Source organism: Poecilia reticulata, chromosome 19 (genome assembly GCF_904066995.2).
Source record: "Poecilia reticulata chromosome 19, P_reticulata-male-v2, whole genome shotgun sequence".
In the NCBI taxonomy this organism is placed as follows: domain Eukaryota; kingdom Metazoa; phylum Chordata; class Actinopteri; order Cyprinodontiformes; family Poeciliidae; genus Poecilia; species Poecilia reticulata.
Genome location: NC_088848.1, coordinates 20869159 through 20892087, shown reverse-complemented (window position 1 = coordinate 20892087; position 22929 = coordinate 20869159). Strand labels below are relative to the sequence as shown.

The 22929-nt window shown below is 39.4% G+C and overlaps 3 protein-coding genes and 1 pseudogene across 5 annotated transcripts; 2 read left to right on the top strand and 2 right to left on the bottom strand.

Moving 5' to 3' along the window:
• Positions 1-488: 488 nt before the first annotated feature.
• Positions 489-3565, bottom strand: LOC103482042 (solute carrier family 2, facilitated glucose transporter member 11 pseudogene; annotated as a pseudogene).
• A 910-nt stretch (positions 3566-4475) lies between these two features.
• LOC103482043 (uncharacterized) lies at positions 4476-11075 on the top strand. Of its 3 annotated transcripts, none has more exons than XM_008437954.3 (7): positions 4476-4797; positions 7240-7581; positions 7676-7795; positions 7949-8275; positions 8896-9022; positions 9138-10383; positions 10975-11075. In XM_008437954.3, exons 1-6 carry the CDS (start codon positions 4767-4769, stop codon positions 9289-9291), a joined length of 1101 nt encoding a protein of 366 aa, XP_008436176.1. In that variant the 5' UTR covers positions 4476-4766; the 3' UTR covers positions 9292-10383; positions 10975-11075. The 3 variants fall into 3 exon arrangements, with proteins under 3 accessions (XP_008436176.1, XP_008436175.1, XP_081456838.1); XM_008437953.3 differs by lacking the exon at positions 4476-4797 and adding an exon at positions 5579-6052; XM_081600712.1 differs by lacking the exon at positions 4476-4797 and adding an exon at positions 5579-7162.
• A 2199-nt stretch (positions 11076-13274) lies between these two features.
• On the top strand, positions 13275-18254 carry LOC145549121 (uncharacterized). Its single transcript, XM_081600713.1, has 4 exons — positions 13275-17263; positions 17380-17533; positions 17695-17776; positions 17885-18254. Exons 1-4 carry the CDS (start codon positions 17194-17196, stop codon positions 17909-17911), a joined length of 333 nt encoding a protein of 110 aa, XP_081456839.1. The 5' UTR covers positions 13275-17193; the 3' UTR covers positions 17912-18254.
• A 1473-nt stretch (positions 18255-19727) lies between these two features.
• Positions 19728-21452, bottom strand: cox19 (cytochrome c oxidase assembly factor COX19). Its single transcript, XM_008437956.3, has 3 exons — positions 21256-21452; positions 20230-20341; positions 19728-20146 (listed from the first exon to the last, which is right to left on the bottom strand). The coding sequence occupies exons 1-3, from the start codon at positions 21335-21337 to the stop codon at positions 20059-20061; spliced, it is 282 nt and encodes a 93-aa protein (XP_008436178.2). The 5' UTR covers positions 21338-21452; the 3' UTR covers positions 19728-20058.
• Positions 21453-22929: the final 1477 nt, after the last annotated feature.

Here is a 22929-nt window from a genome sequence, read left to right as displayed (position 1 = left end):
TTGTTCATTCTTCTGTCTTGCCTTTTATATGAAGTGATGCGGCTGGCACCTCCATAATCTTTGTTGGAAAATATTCTTTATACTAATGGGGCTTAAGTGCAAGAGTAATATAAAAAATTAGATAAGGTGTTTATAATTAATCTGATGAGATTAACTATGAATCTCATCGGATTGAAGCTGAAGTTTATATTACAGCAAGCAAATTGCATCTGACTGAAAAAGTACATCTATTTTCTCTATAACATATTTTGCTTATGCTAAATCGAGAGATCTACTGAAAAAGCTCACCTGAACCCTTGCGACCTTCCTGGCGAGCTTCCATTAATAAGCCGTGCCACAGTGACAATTTAACACAAGTGGGTCGGAGAAATTGAGCTAAAGTGCTGGGGACTGAATGGAGCTTGAGTAGTGTGCTTAAACGCAATTTTAAATAAGCAGCCGCCTCAGACAGCTGGAATCAGTCAAACCACATCAGACAGGAGACAAGCATGAGTCATCACATCTTATTTATTCATTCAACATGCAGTACAGCCATCTGTATGATAAATATTGTCTAATAAATATTGGCCTGCAGAAACGATAGCCTATAAATAGAGCCTGAGAATATCACACAGAGATTTTTTTATATGTATATATACCAGCACTGACGATTGTCAAAGAACTCTTTGGAATAACAGTGCCATACAGTGTTTGTACATTCAGTCATTCATTCACTGCAAACAGTCAGCAGCATGCAAAACGTTAAGATTTATGCATAAATAGATGAGTATGTCACATATTTAATTCAGTTTGGCATCTGAATGTAATTAAGGAACACAGAGAATCTGGGACCGACGGTTCACAGAAGGCTTATAGGGGTGAGGAAGTGCCAGCTGTTGGCTAGAAGTTGATTTCCCATTCATTCTCATCATATTCCAGCATACATTGAGGACAATGGTGACATCTGCTGGTCTTTTTTTTTTTTTAAGTAGTGCAGCTAAAATTCTAAAAAAAATTTTTTAAAAATGTCTCCATTTATGAAATATAAATATATGTTCTCATGGGCATAATGTATAGAAGAATTTAACTAATATAGTTAAATTAAAGGAGCAGTCCAGCCGGTGCATAAATAAATGTCTAAAAAAAATTGTTGCACATGGTTTGGTAGATGGGGAAACGAGCACAGGGCATCGCTTGAGGTGGGCTGGAAAGATTATCCCACTAAACGACCACGGCTCTCTGGGAGTGCAGATGTGTCCATGCACAGTGGATAATCCTTTATCACATGCAGTTCAAGTGATTGCTCTCTCCTCTGCCAACATATCTACTTGATACAACCTTCAAAGAGATGTTGATGGTGAATTAGAGTAAGCTTGTTAAGTTGTAGGTATGCTGTGTTTTAGACTGGCTCTGTGATGTTGGATCCTCATGGAAGTTAAGCATAAGTAAAAGGCACTTTCTCAATGTTGCTTTAAAGCATTCGGTCATGTTAAGAGCAGGTTAATTGGTTTACACTGATTTATGTCATGCTACCGTATGCTAGTAATCAAAGATTTTGTTAGTTTCCAGCATTATAAGAAGTAAATCCCAAAATGTTCCAACCGGGTCATCATTGGATATCCATATATTTATCCATCATACAGGCAGTTTGCCAGTACCCTTGGTAAAGGTATTTAGTTTACAAGGGGTACCAAGAAATGCGTAACATTTATATGACATGTTAACCAAATGACATTTAAAGTGCATAAAAATACTTCATTACCTCTGTTCTGTTTACACTTTTCCTAGATGTCAGACAGTTTTATGATTAGATTCAGAGTTATCTTCCATTGTTGCTAAGGAGCTTGCTTTGCCCAGCTGGTACTGCTCAGGCTCTTCAACTTGTAAGGCCCTTTCATTTTTTCTGTCAAACTCAGCTGTAATCTCTGCCAGAGTCTTCCCCTTAGTCTCTGGCATGGTTCGACCGAGCACAACAGCCGAGACCAGACAGACGACCAGGAAAGGTAGGAAGCAGTAGTTTCCTAACCCGTTCACAATGAAAGGGAACAACATTCCGACCAGGAAGAGGCTGATCCACATAAGCGAGCCGGCGACCATGTAAGCCGCTGGCCGAGCTGTCTGGTCAAAGATCTCGGCTGGTAATATGCCTGTGACCCCCGCAGGGCCCAAGCCAAAGCTGAGGATGTAGGCGAACACACATGCCATGCTGAGGTACGGCATTCCTGCGACACCTTGGCTCTGAAGGGTGAGAGCAACAGTGAAGACGATGGTCCAACAAACCATGAGGCTGTACCCACCGACGAGAAGGTATCTGCGGCCCACCCGTTCAATCAGGACGTTACTCAGCAGGGAAGCAGTAAACTCAGATGCCCCTGTTCCAATGGTGATATACTGAATTTTCTCTGGTGGAATCCCTGCTTCCAGAAATATGTAGTATGCATAGAAGTAGATGGAGTCGTTGCCACAGAGCATCATGGCGCTGCTTGCAGTCATGACCATCCTGAGCTGAAGTCGTAGGTTCGGATCTTTGAACAGAGACCAAGGCGTCTTGGAAGGAGCCGAAGAACCAGACTTTAAGGCCGCAGACATTTGCTGCTCTTGAAGCATCTCCTCCATCTCCAGAGGGGGAACCTTTCCTCCACGCAATCTTCCAAGAGCCTGGACACAAGCTTCCTTGTCTCCACGGTCGATGAGGAGGTATCTGGGGCTTTCGGGAAACCAGGGCAGGGTCACTAGCTGGATCAATGCTGGCAAAGCATTGCTAGCTAGTAAGTAGGGCCACAGAGGCTCTGAACCCAGCAGCTCAGTGAGTCCGACAACTTGTCCAAAGAAGATTCCAAATGCAGTGAAAACAGCCGAGGAAAACGCCACGGCGCCTCTGAGGTGTTTGGGAGCACTTTCACCAAAGTACATGGGCTGGATGTTCATACTGACTCCGGAGTTAATCCCAACCAGGAAACGAGCGAGGATGATCATCTCAAATGACTTTGCCAACTTGCATGTCAGCACAAGCACAGCACCAACCAGCAGGAAGGAGTTGTTCAAAAGTAGCGACACTTTCCTTCCAAAACGAACTGCCATAGGTCCTGCTAAGAGGGCCCCCAGCAACCCGCCCAGGGAGAACGCCGAGACAATAAAGGTCCACAGTAGGGTCACTTGAGGAATATCCAAACCTGTTCCCCAGCGTTCCATGTATGTGTCATTGATGAAGTTCTGGATATAGCTGGTCGGGGCATTAATGATTGAGATGTTGTAGCCATACTGGAAAGTTCCTCCAATGGCAGCAAAGAACACAGTTAGTGCAAGAGTCCCGACACCCCCTGCAGAGTTGCCTCTTTCTTCTGTCTCATTTGTACCTGTGGAACTCATCTGGGTGTCAATCGTCTAATAATGTCCTACAGCTTTATAGTCATTACAGTTCTCTAATAGGCAGCTTGGAATTGCGAAACCTTTTCCTTTTCTTCACTAAAACAAAGCATCTAAACCGTCTTGGGACTCTGTTGCCCAGCTTACCTTAACCTTGTCTGGCTGATACAAAGAAACGGGGAAACAATTTTTCTGCCGTTGAAGCCGGTTGAAAAAGTGCTGTTTCACCCAGAGTTTAGACTGTCAGGTAGTTTCCCGGCAGATATTCTAAAAAGGTTATTGCTGTTGTGACATCAGAACAGTTTTCATACAAATATTTATATCTTGATATTTCAATTAGGCATATAGAGGGTGAAAATAATAACAACTGGCTCAAGATATTAAAAGTACCTAAATGAGATTGTTTGGAAATGCTACCTGACAGTCTAAATTCAGGGGTAAAAATTTCACAGCTGAAACGCCTTCCCATGCTTCTTCCTGACTGCGTAACATGCGTCCAGGCTGTTGATTGGTTTATATCAGAGCAGTTTTGGAGCCTTACGACACACTTTGGTCTAGCCGAGAGACGATCACGTGGTTTGTTGGAACGATTGTGAACGAGAGATAACGAAGTCCTTTTTTATTATTGAATATAATTATACTTAATTAAATTGCTTTATCTCTTTATTGGAGGGGAAGAAGGTTTCCAATACATAGTACAATAACTATATAGGTAAATGAACCCATGAGTATTACATTAAAAGCACACACTAATATGTTACAATGAATTAAAAAAAATACAATAAAACAAAAAACCACTAGTCATGTTTATGAAACACCTATTTTTCCCCACTCAACCTCACCTTGACACCTTGAAAATTTGTTCTTCAATAAACTTTCTTGTTCTAGGATTTATATCTACTTTCATGTACCGCTGCTTTTCAGAACTACAGCCCTCATTCCTTCTTGCACACTTTTACTCTATGCATCATTATTTTCTTTCTCCATCCAGCCCCTGCTGACCTGATGAAGACAGATGTGATTGTAGTTTATGCCCACCAGGTGGCGGTAGACCACAGTGAATACAGTTATAAAACCTGAGTCTGAGTTGTCCGTCTCAGGTCTGTCTCTCATGACATTCTGTCTGCTTTAGTCCCAAACGTCTTCCAGGTTCAATCTGGAACTGTCTCTATGATCTCGGCCATACAAACCTTGGTATGAATGATTATTCCCGCCCACACAGGGGAGGAGCTGAAATTTCAAGATACAGGAATCTAAAGACATGTGAACTGATCTTTAAATTAGGAACTGAAAGAGAAAAAGAAAACCTCCAATAGTTCCCCAAGTTCAGATTTGAAACCGACTGCCGGATTCTGGATCTAATTGTGGAGTTTGAGTAACTTTTAGAAGGTTGCAGGTCTTTCAGCAGTGGAAGGTCTAAGATGCTTCAACAGCAGCTGCTGGTCCTGCTTGGTAAGTGATCTCTGAGCACAGTATGAATCCAATATATCAGGAGCAGACGGTAAACTCCAGAGGCTGGACTATTACAGTAGCTGTAAAACAAGTCTCCACTTCGAAAGCAGCATATATTACACCACTCACACTTACAAATCAGATAAGGTCATTTATAGTGGCATGATAAAGCCACCATAGTAATTCCTGGTTTTCTAAATTGCATTCATACAGGTTTAAATTTAGGCTATGTCTATAGCTTACTTATTCAAAGTTATTTGATAATCCAGTGTACAATTTAAGCAGAAGTACAGATGGTGAACAAAATATTTCTTGATAGGGAGACAGACTCGATACAATACAAGCATCAATCACTGCCTGCCTATGCATTCTCTTTCATTGTCACTCTAAATGTCACATTCATCTTGAGGATGTGCTGAAACCAGTCTGTAAAAACCTGTTTATTGGCCACATTACAGTACTCAAAGCATGCACTGATAAAAGTAGTAGCTTATAGTCTGAAAATTATGGCAAGTCTTTTGCCACTTGTTTTGTAGCTTTTCTATACCTCATCCAGCCCCTGCTTTTCCAAAGTGTGACTCGCTGAATCATCTTTGCTTGATCGATCCAACACCCAACAAATTCTGTATCTCTCTGTGACACCTGTGACACAAGGGCATTTGTTTGGGGGTGGGGTACTGTCATGATCCTTGGGTATTTGGCTTTTGGTTTTCATTTGAGTTTGTGTTTTGGTCATTTCTGAGTTCTTTGTTCATTGTTACTATGCTCTTGCCATTTACAGCTCATTTCTCTATATAAGGCCTTTCCTGGATGGGTGGAAAAGGCGGTTATGTACAAACCCAACAAAACTAGAATATTACAGTCTATTGGGGTCAACTCTGCCATTGTCTAGAGGAGTCACTGTTTCAGAAAGGAACTCGCCTGGTCATGGTGAAACATAGACCACTGATAAAAGCATCAGCATTTTTTAATGCTCAGGTTAGAATCGGGTCACATTTCTGCCAGGTCCGGTGTGCTGGACCAACATGAATCAGTATTTGGATGACCTCAGCTATACTGCTTTCAGAAGGCTGGGTGATTTTTCTGCTTCTGTACTGAATCAGAATCAGGTCACCTTAGATAATCTATTGCACCATGATGACTCAGTGCTGGGAGGGGCACAGCTGCAAGTTTTGTGCTCATTCAGAAGCGCTTCACCTAGAGTTCTCATAAAACAGGATGAAAATGTTTGTTGTAGCTGGGATTCTCCTTTACGGTAAAATCTACCACCATTCATGCTCTCTGAATGTTCTACTAAAGGGTGCGGTGTTCTCGGTGCCGTCTTGCTTAATGTTCCATGAACTCTTTTAGAGAGGTGACTGTTCCTGGTGTCTCAGAAGTTTGACCAGGACTGAACTTAGATGTTCTCCAGCTATGTTCTCCACAAATACTGAAACAAAGACAAAAATTAGAATTTACCTCCATAACCAGGAGAAATGGAACAAACTAGCCTTTCTTTGATGATCTGACCTGTTTCAGCTTGTTACCTGTTGCAGTGTATGTAATCAGTCTGTGTTGATGGTTCTTGCTCCGGTCCTCACCTGATGCGGTAAAATAAAGCTTAAATTTATACTAGAGACATTACAGCAAACGTAGTCATACAGACAGTTTTTAGAATAATATAAATATTGACATTCTGTTTATATTGACTCTATCTAATGTGAACAAAGCTAACTCAGCTGAACCTCCCCTCGTTGTTGGACACAGACCTGTTCAGACTTGTTGTCATAGCAACTCCCTTCCTTTTCTAGGGATTTCCCCAAAAGTTCCTGTAAACCACTTGATGACGCAACATGATGGCACAACCACTCTACCATGATGTCCAACACATCTTTGCTCTCTTACAGCTACAGGCTGTAACCTGTTAAGTTGTGACAGTGTAAATGATTTTAAGCCAGCAAAACCAGTCAATGTTAGTTTACACTCATCCAATTCACAGTGTGATTCAAAAGTTCATGATCAAAAGTTGGTTGTCAAGCTGACGTTGCACTTTGAACTTTTTACTAAAAGTTTAGAAAACAGACAAGTAAATTAGTGTTTTAGAATTTATCCAGAACAGTCAACCTAGGGGAAGCTAAATGTGCTAAATGTCAGCTAAGAGTTAGCAAAAACATTAAACCACTGAATGAAAAATTAGTTATTAGCATCAATTAGCAGCTTTTAGTGGAAGTATGCTCACTATTGCCCTGAGACAGACTGGCGACCTGTTCAGGTAACCATACCTCTCGGCCGAAACGTTCGCTGGGGATAGGCACCATCATCCCTTCTGACCCCATTAGGGACAAGGGTGTACAGAAAATGGATGGAAAGATGGATGCTCACTACTGTAAATAAACTTTATTTCTTTATTACTTACTACATTGAAAATGTAGAAAAAAACAGTGGAGTCTGTGTTTCCCTCAGTTTCCCAGCATGCTTTGGGTGTGGAGGTGTTCGACAGCATGGAGTTGGTCCAGCTGCCCTGCCAGGTCAACGTCTCTGTTTCCATGGAGTCCACGGTTGTGTGGAGCCGCGAGGACCTTAAGTTTTCTACTGTTCACATCCATCAGCAGAGTGGCGATGATCTGTCTGAGCAGAACCAGCGGTACAGCAATAGAACAATGATGAGCAAGGATGCTCTGCGGACCGGAGACCTCAGTCTGACTCTGAAGAACCCTACTGTCTCTGACAGTGAGACATACACCTGCACTGTCCGCAGGTTCGGACGGGAATTGAGCCGTATCCATGTACATCTTCAAGTAAAGGGTTAGTGTGGATCCAAGTCATTGTGGGTTTCTGTGGTGTTGCTAGTCTCCAGTTCCTGATAGAACCTTAAATGTTTTCTTTGTGGTTCTTGCAGAACGTCCTCATCCGACGTGGTTGCTACCTCTGGCAGTGGTGCTGATTCTATTTTTCGTCCTGGCTGCTGTCTTTGGTTTGGTCATCTATAGGAGATATAAGAGAATAAAACGTGATCCAGGTATATAACCTTGAGATGGTACCTGCTTCATGTTCAGACTGAAACCTTTAGGCAAAGTCTGACTACATGTAGTAGGATGAATTGTTCTCCACCATCACTGGAGACCATGACCTTCAGCTGTCGATTGACCATGCTCTCTTGCTCATTCCTCAGTATACAAGCTGCAAGTGGTGAAGACTGCAGAGGGGGTGGAAGCTGTTGTTCTGCCCTGTAAAACCAAAGTTCGTCTTCCTCCCACGGCAACAGTAGAGTGGAGACGCGTAGACACGGACCAGGTGGTCCACCTGTATCCAAGAATCCAACTGCATTGCCCTGAGATGATTAGAGGTCTTACACAGATGGAGGACAACCCGTTAAGAACCGGAGATCTCAGTCTGACTTTGTACAGCCCCAACCATTGTGACAGCGGTCTCTATGTCTGCACCGTCCAAAAGGGTGGAAACAACCTGAAGCAGAAGGTTGTGTCTCTCTTTGTTGAAGGTTAGCTCTGTGAATACTTTTCTGTCCTGTTCTCTAAACTGGTTTGGAAACTCCTCCTGACACCACATGGAGCAGATCATAAATGATCTGATGATGCAGAGGTCAGAGTCTACCCATTCAATAATTTAAAAGATGTGGAGGCAATCCAACTCTGCTTGACCAAGTAGAAGCCCAAGACTATTTCTGAACCACTCCTAGTCTGACCAGACACTAATTCCTTAAAACATCTGCTGTTAACTGGTGCTGGCTAAATTGAAGAGAATGTACTGCAAGTGTATTTTACAAAACTGCAATGGAAACACTTTTTTTGCATCACAAGTCACATGATCAACAACCGGATGCTGCCACTGATGCAAACCATGAAGAAGACAACTACAAGGAACTAGTAGGATGATGGGGCATCATGTTTTTAATGCCACTTCATGTGTGATTTTAATTGTGTTTCTTATTTAATGGAAACACAACAACTGCAAAATTGTGTTTGTTCAACTTGAGCAGAACACTGATAAAGTTTTGCACACATTTGTAACAACAACTGACATATTTTAAATATTGGCCGTTGCTTAGATGCTTGGTTTCATTGTTCAGAATTATTTGTAATAGTTGTGTGTGGTCCACAGAACATCTGCTGTGGTCCGACACGAACTCCGACCAAACCGACCATATGCCTGAGAGGAGCAGCCTGAGACAGAGTCTGAAGAGCAGCCTCGGAGGACGATTTTACTACAATCAGTCTTCTCCGTCTTTGTCTGTACACCACCATTATCTGTTCTTTTTTTTTGTGTAGCAAAGCTTTCCCACGTCCACAGGACCTGTCTCTGCTGTAAATTTGTGTTGACTAACTGTCTTGTGTCTTCTGCAGGGCTTACGACAGAGGTGCATCTCTGCCTAATGGAGCTTACATGGCACAGACGACTCCAGAAGCCTCCACAAGGCTACCGATTTTCCAGCAACTGACTAGAACATCAGTGAGGTCGGCCAGCAAACTGTCTTTCTCTAGTCTTCCGCCTATGTGACATTTCTGCAGAGAGGAGGATTGAATGGTTGGACAGACCTCCACATGTGGTCATGTCTGTGGTGCTGGATATCTCCACTTGTCCCGGTGTTCAAGTTCTGCAGAACCCAGCCGGATTTTTAGAACACCTCCATGTCAGCCTTCACTAGTCATGACTCTTCATCCTTCATGCTTCCCTTTGACTGTACGTTGACTCTTTTTTTAGGGAAATTATTTTTTGTTGTTATGGTTGTTGTTTGTTATATAAAGTATTTTGTCTGAGTAAAGTTTTTGATAAACTTGAACTGATGCCATTAAAAAGGTTGAAGCTCTTCAGTGTCCTTTCATATTTCACCACTCATTGTTTCATTTGGACCAGAGGGCAAAAGTAGACAAAAACTGACCAGTTTGCATTGAGAACCTAATTATAAAGAATAATTTTCATCAGATCAGCTCAGAATCACACATCAGCGCTAACAGGATGCATAAATGTTAGATCAGACAGGATGCGAAACCAGTGATTCTACTACAAATGTAACAGAAGTTGTTTGTTCGGAGATGGGGTGTTGTTCTGATGACAGGAAGTGGTGCAGGACATCCTTCTGTCAGTCGCTCTGATTTTCAGTCTCCATCCAGACATCATGAAGGTTCCATCAGTGTGTCTGCTGCTCGGTGAGTCCAGAACCAGAACTTCTACATCCATCTTTCTGTCCATCTGTCCTTCCAGGGTTACAGCAGGTTCAGCTAACGCATACAGATGAAGTGACACCCTGAAGAATTGATCAGAATGGTTCCGAATGGTGATGAAGATGGAAATGAAATAACGCGATCCTAAATTTTGCCCCAGCTTTTTACTTATGTATCTAGTAGTTATTTTATTATCATTCTAGAATTTGTTTGTGACATTGTGAGTTTGTTTTTTGTCAGTTTTTATTAGTCTGTCAATGTTCTGGTGCATAGATTTACTTGAAAATCCTTATAAATTGTTTTAAAAAAACAACTTCCTCTGAATGTAACCAATCAAGCTCTTCCTTTTTGGCTGACTGCGGATCTTCAAACCTTTGTGTTCCAGGAGTCTCAGCTGTTCTGCTGGCAGGAGGAACAGATTCTGAAGGTTGGATAATTTGTATACTGATACCTATGAGGAGGTAGTGAGGTAAATGTTCGCTACGTCAAATTTTGACGTAGCGAACATTTACCTCGCTCTGTATGGAAACTTACATTCTATTACATTCTTTAGCGCATTAACTCTTTTCAGAAATGCCAAAAACCACTTTAGTTGAGCATAAAACTTTTTTTTCTAAATTGAGGAAGTTACTTTGAATTTTTCTGTTCCATCAACCTTTTCTAACGCAATTCCTCAAAATGTGCATGTAAAATGTTGATTGTAACACGACTACTGACGGTGGTGACATACAGATGATCGAGATAGAAAGCTACTGTAAATGGTCTGAATGGAGAAAGCATGAGACAGTCAAAATATCTGAGTACCGTCAGCATAGAAATGTTTTCAATACAGGACCCTGTGGTACTCCACAAGTAACAAACTGCAATCTGCCAGACAAATATGACCTGTTCCCACAGGATGTTGGATCCTCTTACTGGTTTATGTGACAAATGTGGCTTGAGATTCTTGAAATTCCTCAAGCTAACTGAAGAAATAAATGCTAAAATGATTTGTTTTATCTTCCCATTTGCCCTCCAGTGTCTCTGATCGTCAGACCAGACCTTCAGCAGTTCTTCAGTGGACAATCAGTGTCTCTGAGTTGTGAGGATGGACAGACAGCTGATGGATGGACAGTTAAGAGGACCAAAGGAACACTCACTGAAACCTGTGGAGCATCTGGATCAGACTTTGGGGTGTTTAAAGACTCCTTCTGTGTCCTTGACCTCTTGTCTTCTTACACTGGAGTTTACTGGTGTGAAACCAGTGCAGGACAGAGGAGTGACCACATCAATATCACTGTTAACCAGAAAGAAGGTAGGGTATTTTGCTTGGTTTGAGGTCTTCAGCTTCATGGAGTCTAGTTTGTTCGGATCCCTGTGCTTGTATTGTTGGAACCAAAAATATTGACTTCTGTCATTCTTTTGAACACTTAACTCTGTGACTTTAGTGAAGTATGGTCCAGTGGTCATATTCTCGGCATAATTATGTTGTAGGATGGATATGTAGTAATCTGAGCCATGGGGGTTGCTTAGGAATCCAATAAAATTGGCCAAGAGTGTAGCCTTGGTGTCCCTCACAAATTATCTTTGTTAGCTCATCATTATAATTAAGAGGGGACAGAATAACCCTTGTCTGTCAAAAAATATCAGAGCCAGTTTAGGATATTATGAGACAATTCTTACCCCTTTCCCATTATATTAAGCTCAACTGTCCAATAAAACTAGGACAGGTTTTTGATGGGCAGGAAATTTTATCCAAAACCTTTACAAATGCGGTTGTAGTCCCGAGTAAGAAAAAGATAACGGAAAGGTTTTTAATCAAACTTAATAAAAACTTGTGGACAGATAGGGCTGGATATGGATATTGCTGACAAAGATGTTGTTTGGCTGGGCATTTGTTTTGTTGCAGTGGATGATGATTGCTTACAGCACACGCAGTTTCCAGCATCTTTCTTCAAGCTGGCACATTATGTACTTCATGGTAAAACGTTACCGATTGGGTAAAATCAGATCGAATCATTTAAAACTTTAACACAGTCCCGCAAGCAATTGTGTCTCAACAGCTAAGGGTCCAGACATAGAAAAGCATAGAATAAAGGGCTATTTTTTTCTTTACCAGACTAAGGGGAACACAGCTAAGGAGAGTTATCAAAACTTGTTGGAACCACATCAAACTTTTCTGAACCTGACATTGTATCATCATGATGTTTGTGACAGGATAAACATCTCATCTGTGTCTCTCTATTCAGACAGGGTTTTTATTCTAGAGATCCCTGCTCTTCCTGTGGTGAAAGGAATCAATGTCACTCTGCATTGTCGTCACAAAGATGGCTCCATCCGTGCAGCTTTTTTCTACAGGAACAGTCAAATTATTGGAGATGGAGTCAAATCTCAGAAGGCCATTATTCACAGAGTCCAACAGTCCGATGAAGGTTCCTACTGGTGTTCTACTGACACTTCTGGATCATCACCTCATAGCTATCTAAGAGTCAGAGGTGAGGATAGTGACATCACTTCCTGTGTCCAGACATGTCCAGAAATCAATCAGACATGATTGATTTAGCTTCATTTATGTACCCTCAGTTCACAATAAATATTGTTTCACTGTATAGAACATTCAGATACTAGTTTATTTACAGAAATATGTAATAAGATCAGTCCAGTACTAAATACAGATGCATATGGAGAAGCATTTATAATAATACTATCTTATTTATGAAAAGGTTGAGTTTATTATCTCAACTGGCACAATTTCTAAGAAAACAGCCGATTTCATCGCTAACTTTGCAGCAATTCCTCCATCTGACCAGCAGGTGGTGTCTGCTTTAGTGACCAAACGTATCTTTTATCTTCATCCAGATCCTCCTCTCCCTCAACCATCTTCCTACCCCATGACAGCTTCCACTTCTTCAGCTGATGGTGCTAATCATACAGCAAGTTCTCCTTCTCCTTCTGTGTCATTGGTGCACCTCCTGTGCCACCTGCTGGTCATTTGCCCGTACTGCGTGTGCAGCATCCTGCTGGCTTCAATCTGCTGCAGCAGGAGCTCAGGTAAATAACTTTAACCTGTGACAACATCTCTACAATAGCGTTGCATAGATGATGTTTTCATGATATTCACACTACTTGAGATGTATGTGCACAAAAGTCACTTCGAAGGTGACGAAGTGAAAATGACACATCAGCAATGAAACTGACTGGATCACACATTCTGATCACTTCCTGTTAAAATTTTATCCTTTCAAACCTGCAGGAAACCAAGCTGCGGTCTCCATAGAAACCACCCAGCTTGGTGGACCGGGTGATATTGCTGCTGATGTCACTACAGAGCATGAGTTCTGATGGAGCGTGAGCTGCAGGTTTGGGGTGCATGTCCGGCTGCTTCGCCACAAACAGGAAGCCTGGACCCGAACCCAACCAATCAGAGCAGCTTCTGAAAAGAGGTTTCACTTCCTGCTCAGCTTCTTCTGAGTGAAATAAGACCTACTGACACTTGGACCACCAGAAGCACCAAACTGCTCTGTATTTTCAGCTTGATAGCATCGCTCTAGAGGAACTGATATGTTTGAATTGGGTCCATCTTTTTTATATTGAGATTTGGTTTCTAAATGTCTATTTTAAAATTTTGAACAAGTTGTCGATTAATGGTTTATTAGGTTAAAATTAGTTACATTCGTCTAACTTTGAACTCTTTGTTCTTACTGGTCTACTCTTAGACCAGTAGTGCCCAAAGTTGGTCCTCAAGGGCCGGCATCCTGCATGTTTCCTGCTGGTTTAACGCACCTGGATCATATTATGGCTCGTTAGATGACCAAAGAGGAACATTGACATGCTGAAAAGGTTGTTACTGCCACCAGGGAGAGAACTAAAACATGCAGGATGTCGGCCTTCGAGGACCGATTTTGGGCATCCCTGTCTTAGACCTTATTTAGTGTTGTAGTTTGGCCGCCATCCAGGAGATGACGATGATGGTAATCCTTATGCGGAACAAGAATTAAAGAGGCAGCGATATCCCAGAACAGGGAAACAGCAGTTCTGTTTTGAAATATAAACACTCGACAAGCTCCATAAGCTATAACCTTAAATAGAGCTTATTTAGCCGTGCTGGAGGACGGAGCATCTTCAACTTCTCAACTAAAAATTATTGAAGTATGTGACATGGATATGAGAATGTGATGATGACAGAAAAGCGGAGGGCAAAAAAATTGTAATGCGGTATAAAGAAACCCCAATTTTGTGTGTTTTTTGTTTTTTTCCCCCCCTTTTTTGGCACTAATATAACAGACAAAAAAAATCAAACATTCCATATGTCATGTTTTTTGTTTGCTTGTTTTTTTTAATTAGGCATGTGAAATGTTTGGCCTGGTTTTGGACTCACTGAGCAGCAGCCCTTTAACTGTTTGCTTACAGTACTGAAAAAATAAATAATGCCTTTTTAATTGAAGAAAATCGCATATATGAAAGCCCTGTGATTTCAACTTGGTAGTTCTGGGCCATGTTGCAAAACAAAACAAAAAGAACCAATGCCGAAATACATTACTCACATTATCTCACGTTCATTTTTTATTTTCTGCTCATTTTGAAAGTAGTGATTAATACAAATGAGACGATTTATTCACTGTTTTTTTTTTTCCATTAAACCACAACTAAAACCAGTGGGAAGATTGGGACAGGCAAATATTTAGAATTATTGTTGTCATTATCCGGTAATACACATTTCACATGCACCCAGTCACTCTGTAGCGTTGAGGTATCATGTATGGGAGTCACCAGGCTGCAACTTGACCACTGACGGAGTTTCAAAAATGGAAACAACATCAAACTAATTTTCTCTAGGCTTTGAAATTCCTGAGCTGTAGCCTCCACGCCCCTGTGTTTGTCTTCAACACAGGGCTTTTCCAGATTAATTTAGCAACACTTTCTTCTGTATAATTGAAAGAATAAGTCTGTCATTTCTGATCAAAAGCAAACTTCTTGGCTGATCCCCAAAGACGTTACCAGCTATATGAATAATTTTGAGTCCAATTTTAACATTTATTTTAAACTTTATAAAGTAAAATGAACAATAATCTTTTAACATAATGTGTGTTTTGTTGCTAAAACAACTATCTTCCTTCACTATTGCTTCTACTATCCTGCCCTCCCCACCCCACCCCACTTTTTTCTTTTGAATTTACTGGAAAAGACATTAAGGAATCATAAGTCGAGGATGATGTCAGCATCAGACAAGGCTGACTGAAGCTGTGAAACTGAATAATTGTCTAATGCACGACGTTAATGGAACCCTGACGTCACTTTCACAGTCAAGATGCTCACTGAGGAAAGCCAAAATGTATAACCCTAACACCAACTGTGAAAGATTTTTCTTTTTATTCAACACAAGAAACCACAATGAGAAGTCACCTGATTCTTACCTAAACTCCACGTGTGTGTAATCTAAACTTGGTATAAATCCAGCTGTTCTGTCTCCGATGTTTGTTAGAGGATATTAGGGAACACAGCAGACAGGTCAGACTGAATGTTGTTTGGAAGTTTACAGTAGGGTGTACCGATACAAGGCCATCGTCCAAAACTGTAAAGAAATTCATCAAAATTCATCAAAACATGGCATGGGCAGAGCTGACAAGAAGACCCGGAGGCTCAAGGCCACGGTTAGTCTAAGGCGGACCAAGACCAAAGCAGAGCTCTACTTCTACTCCAAAACTAAAATCTGCAGCATGATTGTTCAGAAAATGATCCTGAACTCTGGCTGGCCGCTGGCAAAAGATGTGAAACTGGTGTGACACAAAGCACAGTTATGAAACTTCCTCTATCAGCTTTTGACGAGAAGGCTGGAAACTACAAATCAGGAATCAGTTCTGACAAATCTACCTCAATGTACCTACTCAATGTAGGGCCACACCTGTTTATGTTTATGGTGATTTCACTTGCCTGTTTTCAGTTGGTCGATGTGGTATTTAAGTTACTGATTTCTACCCACTTGTTGTTTGGTCGTCTGTTCTCAGTTTTTATTCATCCCTAGTTCCTGTGTTTCCCTTGGAGGTGCCAATGTCCTGTTACCACTTTAGTCTTTTGGTACAACAAAACACGACAGTAGGTTAGGTTAACTTACAAGCAATGGAAACAATGTCAAGGGTTCTCTAAAACATAATCCAACAAAATAATTCTGAAAATGCTTCAGTTAAACATAGAAACAAACGGTTTATTGCTCTTAACATTGTTGTAGAGTTTTGAAATTGGATTGTACCAGAAGACGACCGCTATACTAAGAGTCTAAAGTTTAACAATTGTATAACAAGTTATAGATATATTGACTGTTCTGTCGTTTTTGATATTCCATACTGCCTTGCAAATGTATTCCTACCCATAAAACTCTTTTGCATTTTCTCACAGATTTTCATTTGAATATAGGTCTCAACCATTCAAACATGTGACAATGCTTTGACCTATGTGTGGTACCATTTGTGAAGTTATGCATTAATAGCAATAATTTGTGTTATTTAGCCGGTCATAAGAGGAAAAGAAATAGGGCTTGTTTTTCAAAGACATATTTTTACCATGTTATTCATTTTACATTCATTTATTAATGTCATAGTTTCAAACGTATTTAATTTACAAGCTAAATATTTTGTTAAATATTTAGATCAAAACTAAATATTTACTTCACAGCTAACTAAACATTTAGCTAGCTCAGAGCTAACTAAATGTTATGCTAACTCAAAGCTAATTAAATAGCTAGCTCAGCGGTAACTCAATGTTTAGCTCAGTGCTAAATGGAGTTTGGAACTAAATATTTAGTTTCTAAGCTAAATTATTTTAGCTATTTAACTTTGGAAGTCAGTTGAATTTGTTAAATCCTAAACAAGTATTAGTCTAATTTGCCTGTGCTTCATTCGGAAGAAAAAAAAAAAAGAGCATAAAAGAGAAGAAATTCCTTCGCCCCTCTGACGTGGTTTGGGTTGAGTGTATGTTCTGTTTGTTACTTGTCATTTTCCAGTGTGTCGCATTCCTATTTAAATGATTTTATTTTAAAAGTGGAATATTGAGCAACTGGTCACAAGGTTATGTCATTTTATCCTGAGAAATGAGTAGTAGAGGGAGTGTCCATTTTTTCTGATTTGAGTTTATAAGCAGGATTTGTCTTTGGATAAATCAGAGCTTCACTGCCACTCAGTTATAACTCTGAAAAACAAGAAACCTTAACCCTAACCCTAACTACTAAAAGATTCTACACCTTCCTGATTTTTTAACTTCCAAGATGTCTTTCTCAGCAAACTGCAAAGTAGCTATAGTCTGTGCTGCCTTGCTGCTCTTCCTTCACGCTCGCGGTGAGTTCAGCTCTCTGTTTTCCTCTTTTATCGGCTGCTGACTTTAGGCTCCATCTCGCATTGATAACTCTGACAAAACCTGTATTTTTGAACTCTCTGTGTGCTCTGCATTGCAGGACAGAAAAACGGGACAAATGATACATTTATTTTTCGCGGAGTTGATCCCCCTTGTTGTGTGGAAACTTCGGCTGCCCCCATCAAGGAAGCGGCCCAGGCCTGCTACGAACAGAGGGAGTACGCAGTTTACAACTGCGAAGTGCATGCCTTCATGTAAGTAACCGCTCTGTACAAGCTGCTTCTCCACAATTGTGAGTGCTAAAAAGAATTTTGAAAATCTAGATTTGGAATTCAGTCAAGATTCCGTTTACATTGCACTGTTGTTCCATCTATATGTGTTTATATTTCTTGCCTTTTTTTTCCCCCCCTTGTAGTTTTGTGACTGTTTCAAACAATACATTCTGCGTGGATCCAAAAGCCAGCTGGCTGCTAAAGAGACTTGAAAAACTAGCCGCTGTAAGTGTTAACATTGATGTTTGACAATGAACAACCCAACTCAGCACTGAAATCAATACCATGTGGACGTTGCTTAAATATAATTGGACACATTTGTTTTCTCAACAGAGAGGAATAAACTGCACTGTACTGTGAATTGGGCTGTTGCGGCCTACAGGACCCATAATGCATCTGGAGGTTCTGGACGTTGAATCATATGAGTTTCAACTTTGTCTTCTCCCGTTGTTGAATAAATTTTTTTAAATTAGTTTCTTATAAATAAAAATGAAGCATCTGTCCAGAGCTTTCCTGTATTGGTGTATTTACAGCCTTTGCAAGCCTGCTCTTATAAGTCTAAATACTGTAAAGGTTTAAAGTTAGGAAAACTAGAACAAACATCAGATTTGCATTAGCTTTCTTGCTGAAATGTCTGTGAGCTTACTTTTAAGCTAATAGCTAATATTTCCAGTGTGTTACAAATAAATTAATAAAATAAATACACTTTTTGTTTATTTTTTATTTACTTTTTTTTTTTTTTTTTTTACAAGGTTAATGTTTTCCTCATTGTCCTGAGGATTATGTGGGATTATTCAAGTGGTGTTCTATGGGATTAATTACATATTAAATGCTACTTTCCCTATTATAGCAACAAAAAAAAAAGGTTAGAAAAGTTAATTCCAGAAGCTAAACCCTGAAATAATATTCAACTGACTTCTATCCTGTTGAAGTAGTGTAGGAGTAAAACTGTCTTCCAGAAACTAACAGCATAATTTCTACATCTAAATTCTCGGTGAAAGTATTGAAACAAACATATTTTGGTTTTGAATTTTTACCAGCTTTATGCTCAAAATGTGGATAATTTTAAAGTTTGGAATCATTTTGTCTGAGATGAAGATTCATCTGCCTGCAGTGGATATTTTAGTTAGAAGTGAGGAAACACGGCTACATTGAAAGGAAATATATTGAGCCTGATTGAGAAACTGTGTTCCTGCTTCCTTAAAATGAGGAAATGTATGTTTTTTCTTTTTTTTTTTTGCATGCATGACTAGTTTAAGCTCTGGATCTTTCTTTTTTTTTTCCTCTTCACTGCATTTCTTGACTGAAGCGCGCTCGCTGATCCTCAGCAGACTTTGTCTTGCATGTTTAGCCGCGCTGCTTTTTCTCGTTTCACAAGGTAAGCCAAACTGTTTCACAACTAGTCCTCAAATCCATTCAGGTTTTAAATACTTTTTGGGAATTTACCTTCAAATATGCTTTGACTTATGCACAAAGACCTGTTCCAGTAAATACTTTCTTCTTGACTGCGTTACATGACGTCCTCGGTGTTACGCGGAGGAGTCAAAGCCTGCAGGACGACTCAGACCCCCCATGCTGCACATCAGCTGGAATCGCAACTATTGTAAAACGTGTGAGTTCCTGTTTTGAGCAGATGTGAGACCACATTTAGTCATTGTAAAGTGCGTAGACACAAACATAACTACTGAGGATAATTGTGATGGGTGGTTCATGCACCCTACAGGTTCCAGGCAAATAGAGAACTATGGTGTGTGGCCCGTCGGGGCCCCATGGCTTACAAAGAGCCTGAAAAAGTTAAAAAGTGCAAATCAATTTACAAATACACCAATGCAGTACTGTGTCATATTTATGCTTTTTCATGTTACGACCACAAACCATATAGTTTGGATTTTGTGTTATAGGCCAACATGAAGGAAAATGCTACATTTGGTAGCTTTTCCTCTAAAAACACTCATAGCTGCCTATTATATTAGTTCAAACACCAAATACACCTTAATATGAGTTAAAAACCTATGTTAATATCTGAATATTACATCTCAAGTCCTATAATAAACACACATACAGACATTCAATTAGAATTTGTGTTCCAATGAGGCTGAGTTTGTGGCATTAAAAGTACTTTTTAAATACAACAACCTTTAAGCAGCTTTTAAACATACTTTTCATTAAATCCACATTTATGTATTAAAAAATGTTTTTAATTGGTCTTCTGAAATTAAATCCACCATTTTCTCTTTCTTAAAAAAAGAACAACCTTTATTTTGACAAAAACAAAAACACCATTTCTTTATATTAAGCACTTTCTGTTTATGCAGCATATTATTTTACAATCCGTAGTCACATATCTCAGCCCGACGTCCGCTTGCAGGGCCTCCATACTCAGTCCTTATGCCCTCCATCACTTCACACTGCAGTCTCTCTACCATACGTGTGATTCTGGAGGGCGTCCCAACATGAAGTTGGATACTTTTGAGTCCACAGAGCCTTCTGCTGGAAGCGACGCCGGGTCAGGGCTTGGATCCCTCTTGGCTGGGAGGAGGATCCATCAAGTCCTTGAATCCCAGTTTCTGCAGAGGCTCCCTGGCCATGAGCTGACTGGAAAACACAAGAAAACACTGAACTCAGTTTGTGTTAACCTTTCAGAGTCAGAAGGGCAACAAGTGGAGCAGCTTCCTTACTGATCCATCCTGCATTCCAGGTAGTCTTTGGACTGCAGCCGGCACTTTGAGTTGTCAAAGGTGTTTTCCCTCAGGCACTGCATGAACTTCTCTTTGAAAGCTTTACACTCTCCTGAGAAGAGGAGCTCGCTGTTCACCACAGACTTTTAGGATGCAACACAAACGCTCAATTCTAAATAAGACCTAATATTCTTGTTGTTATTCATCCTTCCACTTGCAGTTTGTCTGAAACTATTTTATGGCTCGTTTTCTGCCTTTTAAGACCAGAAATCAAAGAACTCGGATTATAGATTTAATTAAAGAAGTTAGTTTCCCTTTGCTTAGTTTGCCCCGTTCGGTGTAGTTGTTTATCATTTGCTGAATTATGATGAGGTTCTGCTTTTGAGAAATCTGGACTGCTTGAGATTAGCTCAGAATCTAATATGTATTTACCAAACTATTCCAATTTAATGAAGGGATCTTTAAAAATATACCTTTTATTATTTTTTTGTAGCATTTATCTTATATAAAAAATGTGTGTCTGTATACATATGTATAATTTAATCATATTTTACATTTTTCTAAAATTTTATTTTTTATTGTAATTACAGAAATATGAAGTTTTATTTTTGTAAAATGTTATTTTTTATGTTGTGTGTATAATGTATACATAAAAAACACTACTTTAAATTTGTTTTTAAAGATTTTAAAACCCCCACTATTTTTATGCTATTTTTTATTTTTTTATTTTATTTTGCTGTACTGGTTTCTCTGTCTTCCACTTTGATGTCTCATTTGGAAATAATTCACCATCAGCGTTTCAAGTTGTTTTCTATTGCACATTTTTGATAATTATGTAACTAAAAACAGTCCTGTTAAAAAAATTTGTTGTTAGCTTTGCTCTGTATTTAATAGATACAACATAAATGGACCGAATAAATTTAAAATGCCTAAACAGCCTGTTGAAAACATAAATTACATGTAAGGGTCAATAGTGGGTCAAGAGCGTTATTTAACCAGAAGAACGACGTAACAGCCGTCGCTCACCGAAATGATCCAGAGGGAAGGAGCCTTTATCCGGAGCCCGAGGTTTAAAACTCTTCGTGCCGAAATTCATAGCAGTCGACATGTTTGCGTTTATATTAAAGGAAAAGAAGATTATCTGAACCGAAGAAGCTGCGGCTTCAGAACTAAACAAGGCTGCGACTCTGCCGTCGCGGAATGTGACGTTTTGTTTTGGTGTCAGCAACCAGACTTTAATAATCGAGTTCATTTTGCCGAGTGTCGATAACAGATTACATCGATGTTGGTTTCATTTTTTATTTTTATTTTTGCATTGAAGGCTTCTATACCTGGCTTAAATACGCACCAATAAATGCGCAAAGCCACACAGAATAACTAAACAGATTTTATTACATACATTTCCGTGAACTTGAACGGTGAATTATTGATTGTTATTTTTATGGGCAACTTCAAAGGCACATAGCGGTTGGCTTTTTTTTTCAGATGAGTAAAAACTAACCTGAAGATATAAGTGAAATGGACAAATATAAATACAGAATTTAAATGTCAAGCTCCTGAAGACATGACAGGCTCTATAGAGAGTGAGAATATAAGAAAATAATATATAAACTTTTTAAAAAACGTCCCAGTTATACTGTGGGGAGCTCAGTCCAGTTAACTTATTTAATTGTTTAGTAAGACTTTTATGTTTAACACTCATAGAGTACAATGTTTCAGTGGATTTTTTTTCTCAGCTTAAATGCCAAAATATTAAAATTAAGAAAAGAAGCTTTTTTATATGTATTTTTTAACTTTCTTCTTGACTTGTGTGAAACGTTTTATATCTGCAGAAATTCCTTTATTGTCCCACGGGGAGGCAGGAAAGGTGATTTAACATGTAATAAGCATAGAAAATTATGATCTTAAATGTGGGCTTTCCCAAACATTTTAAAGATTTTCATAAATTAACAAAGTATCTTTCATTATTTAGACATGAATCTATTAAAATGTTTTTTATTTAACAGACCTCTGAGTGACTCAGTCTGGACTTCAAAGGTCTTCTGTCTATTGGTTGTATCTCAAGAAAGTTTTATTACAGCTACTTTTATTTGTTCACAACATCAACAGTGAGCTGAGAAGATAATCTCTGAATAAATTGGCCCACAAGTTTCCTTTGTGACTTTATTTGCAACAGGTGGTTAAGCTGTAACATCAAAGAGCCTCAACCACATTGAAAACGTTTGCATTGGCTACAGAAAAAAAAAACTAATGGAGACACCAAAAAATGTTCACAAGTGTAACCAGACCAGACAAGAAAAAAAAAATTCACTGTGACACCAAAATAATTTCCTATTTATATATTTATTTATACATTTAGTATATATATATATATATATATATATATATATATATATATATATATATATATATATATATATATATATATATATATATATATATATATATATTTCTCACATGTATTTCTTTTGTTTTACATTTATGTAAAACAAAAGAAAGAAGAAGAAGAAGGCCGGCATTTTTCCAGCTGTGGCCATGCCCCCCTTTACCCCTCTCTTGGGATCGTCACTGCAATTATATTCTCAATTTGTATCTCCTCAAATCCACACACTGAGCATTTTTAACAGCACTAGATGTACAATTAGGTATTATTAGCTTGTATTGCTAGTAGCAGTTAGCCTATAGTTACGAAGCAGAACA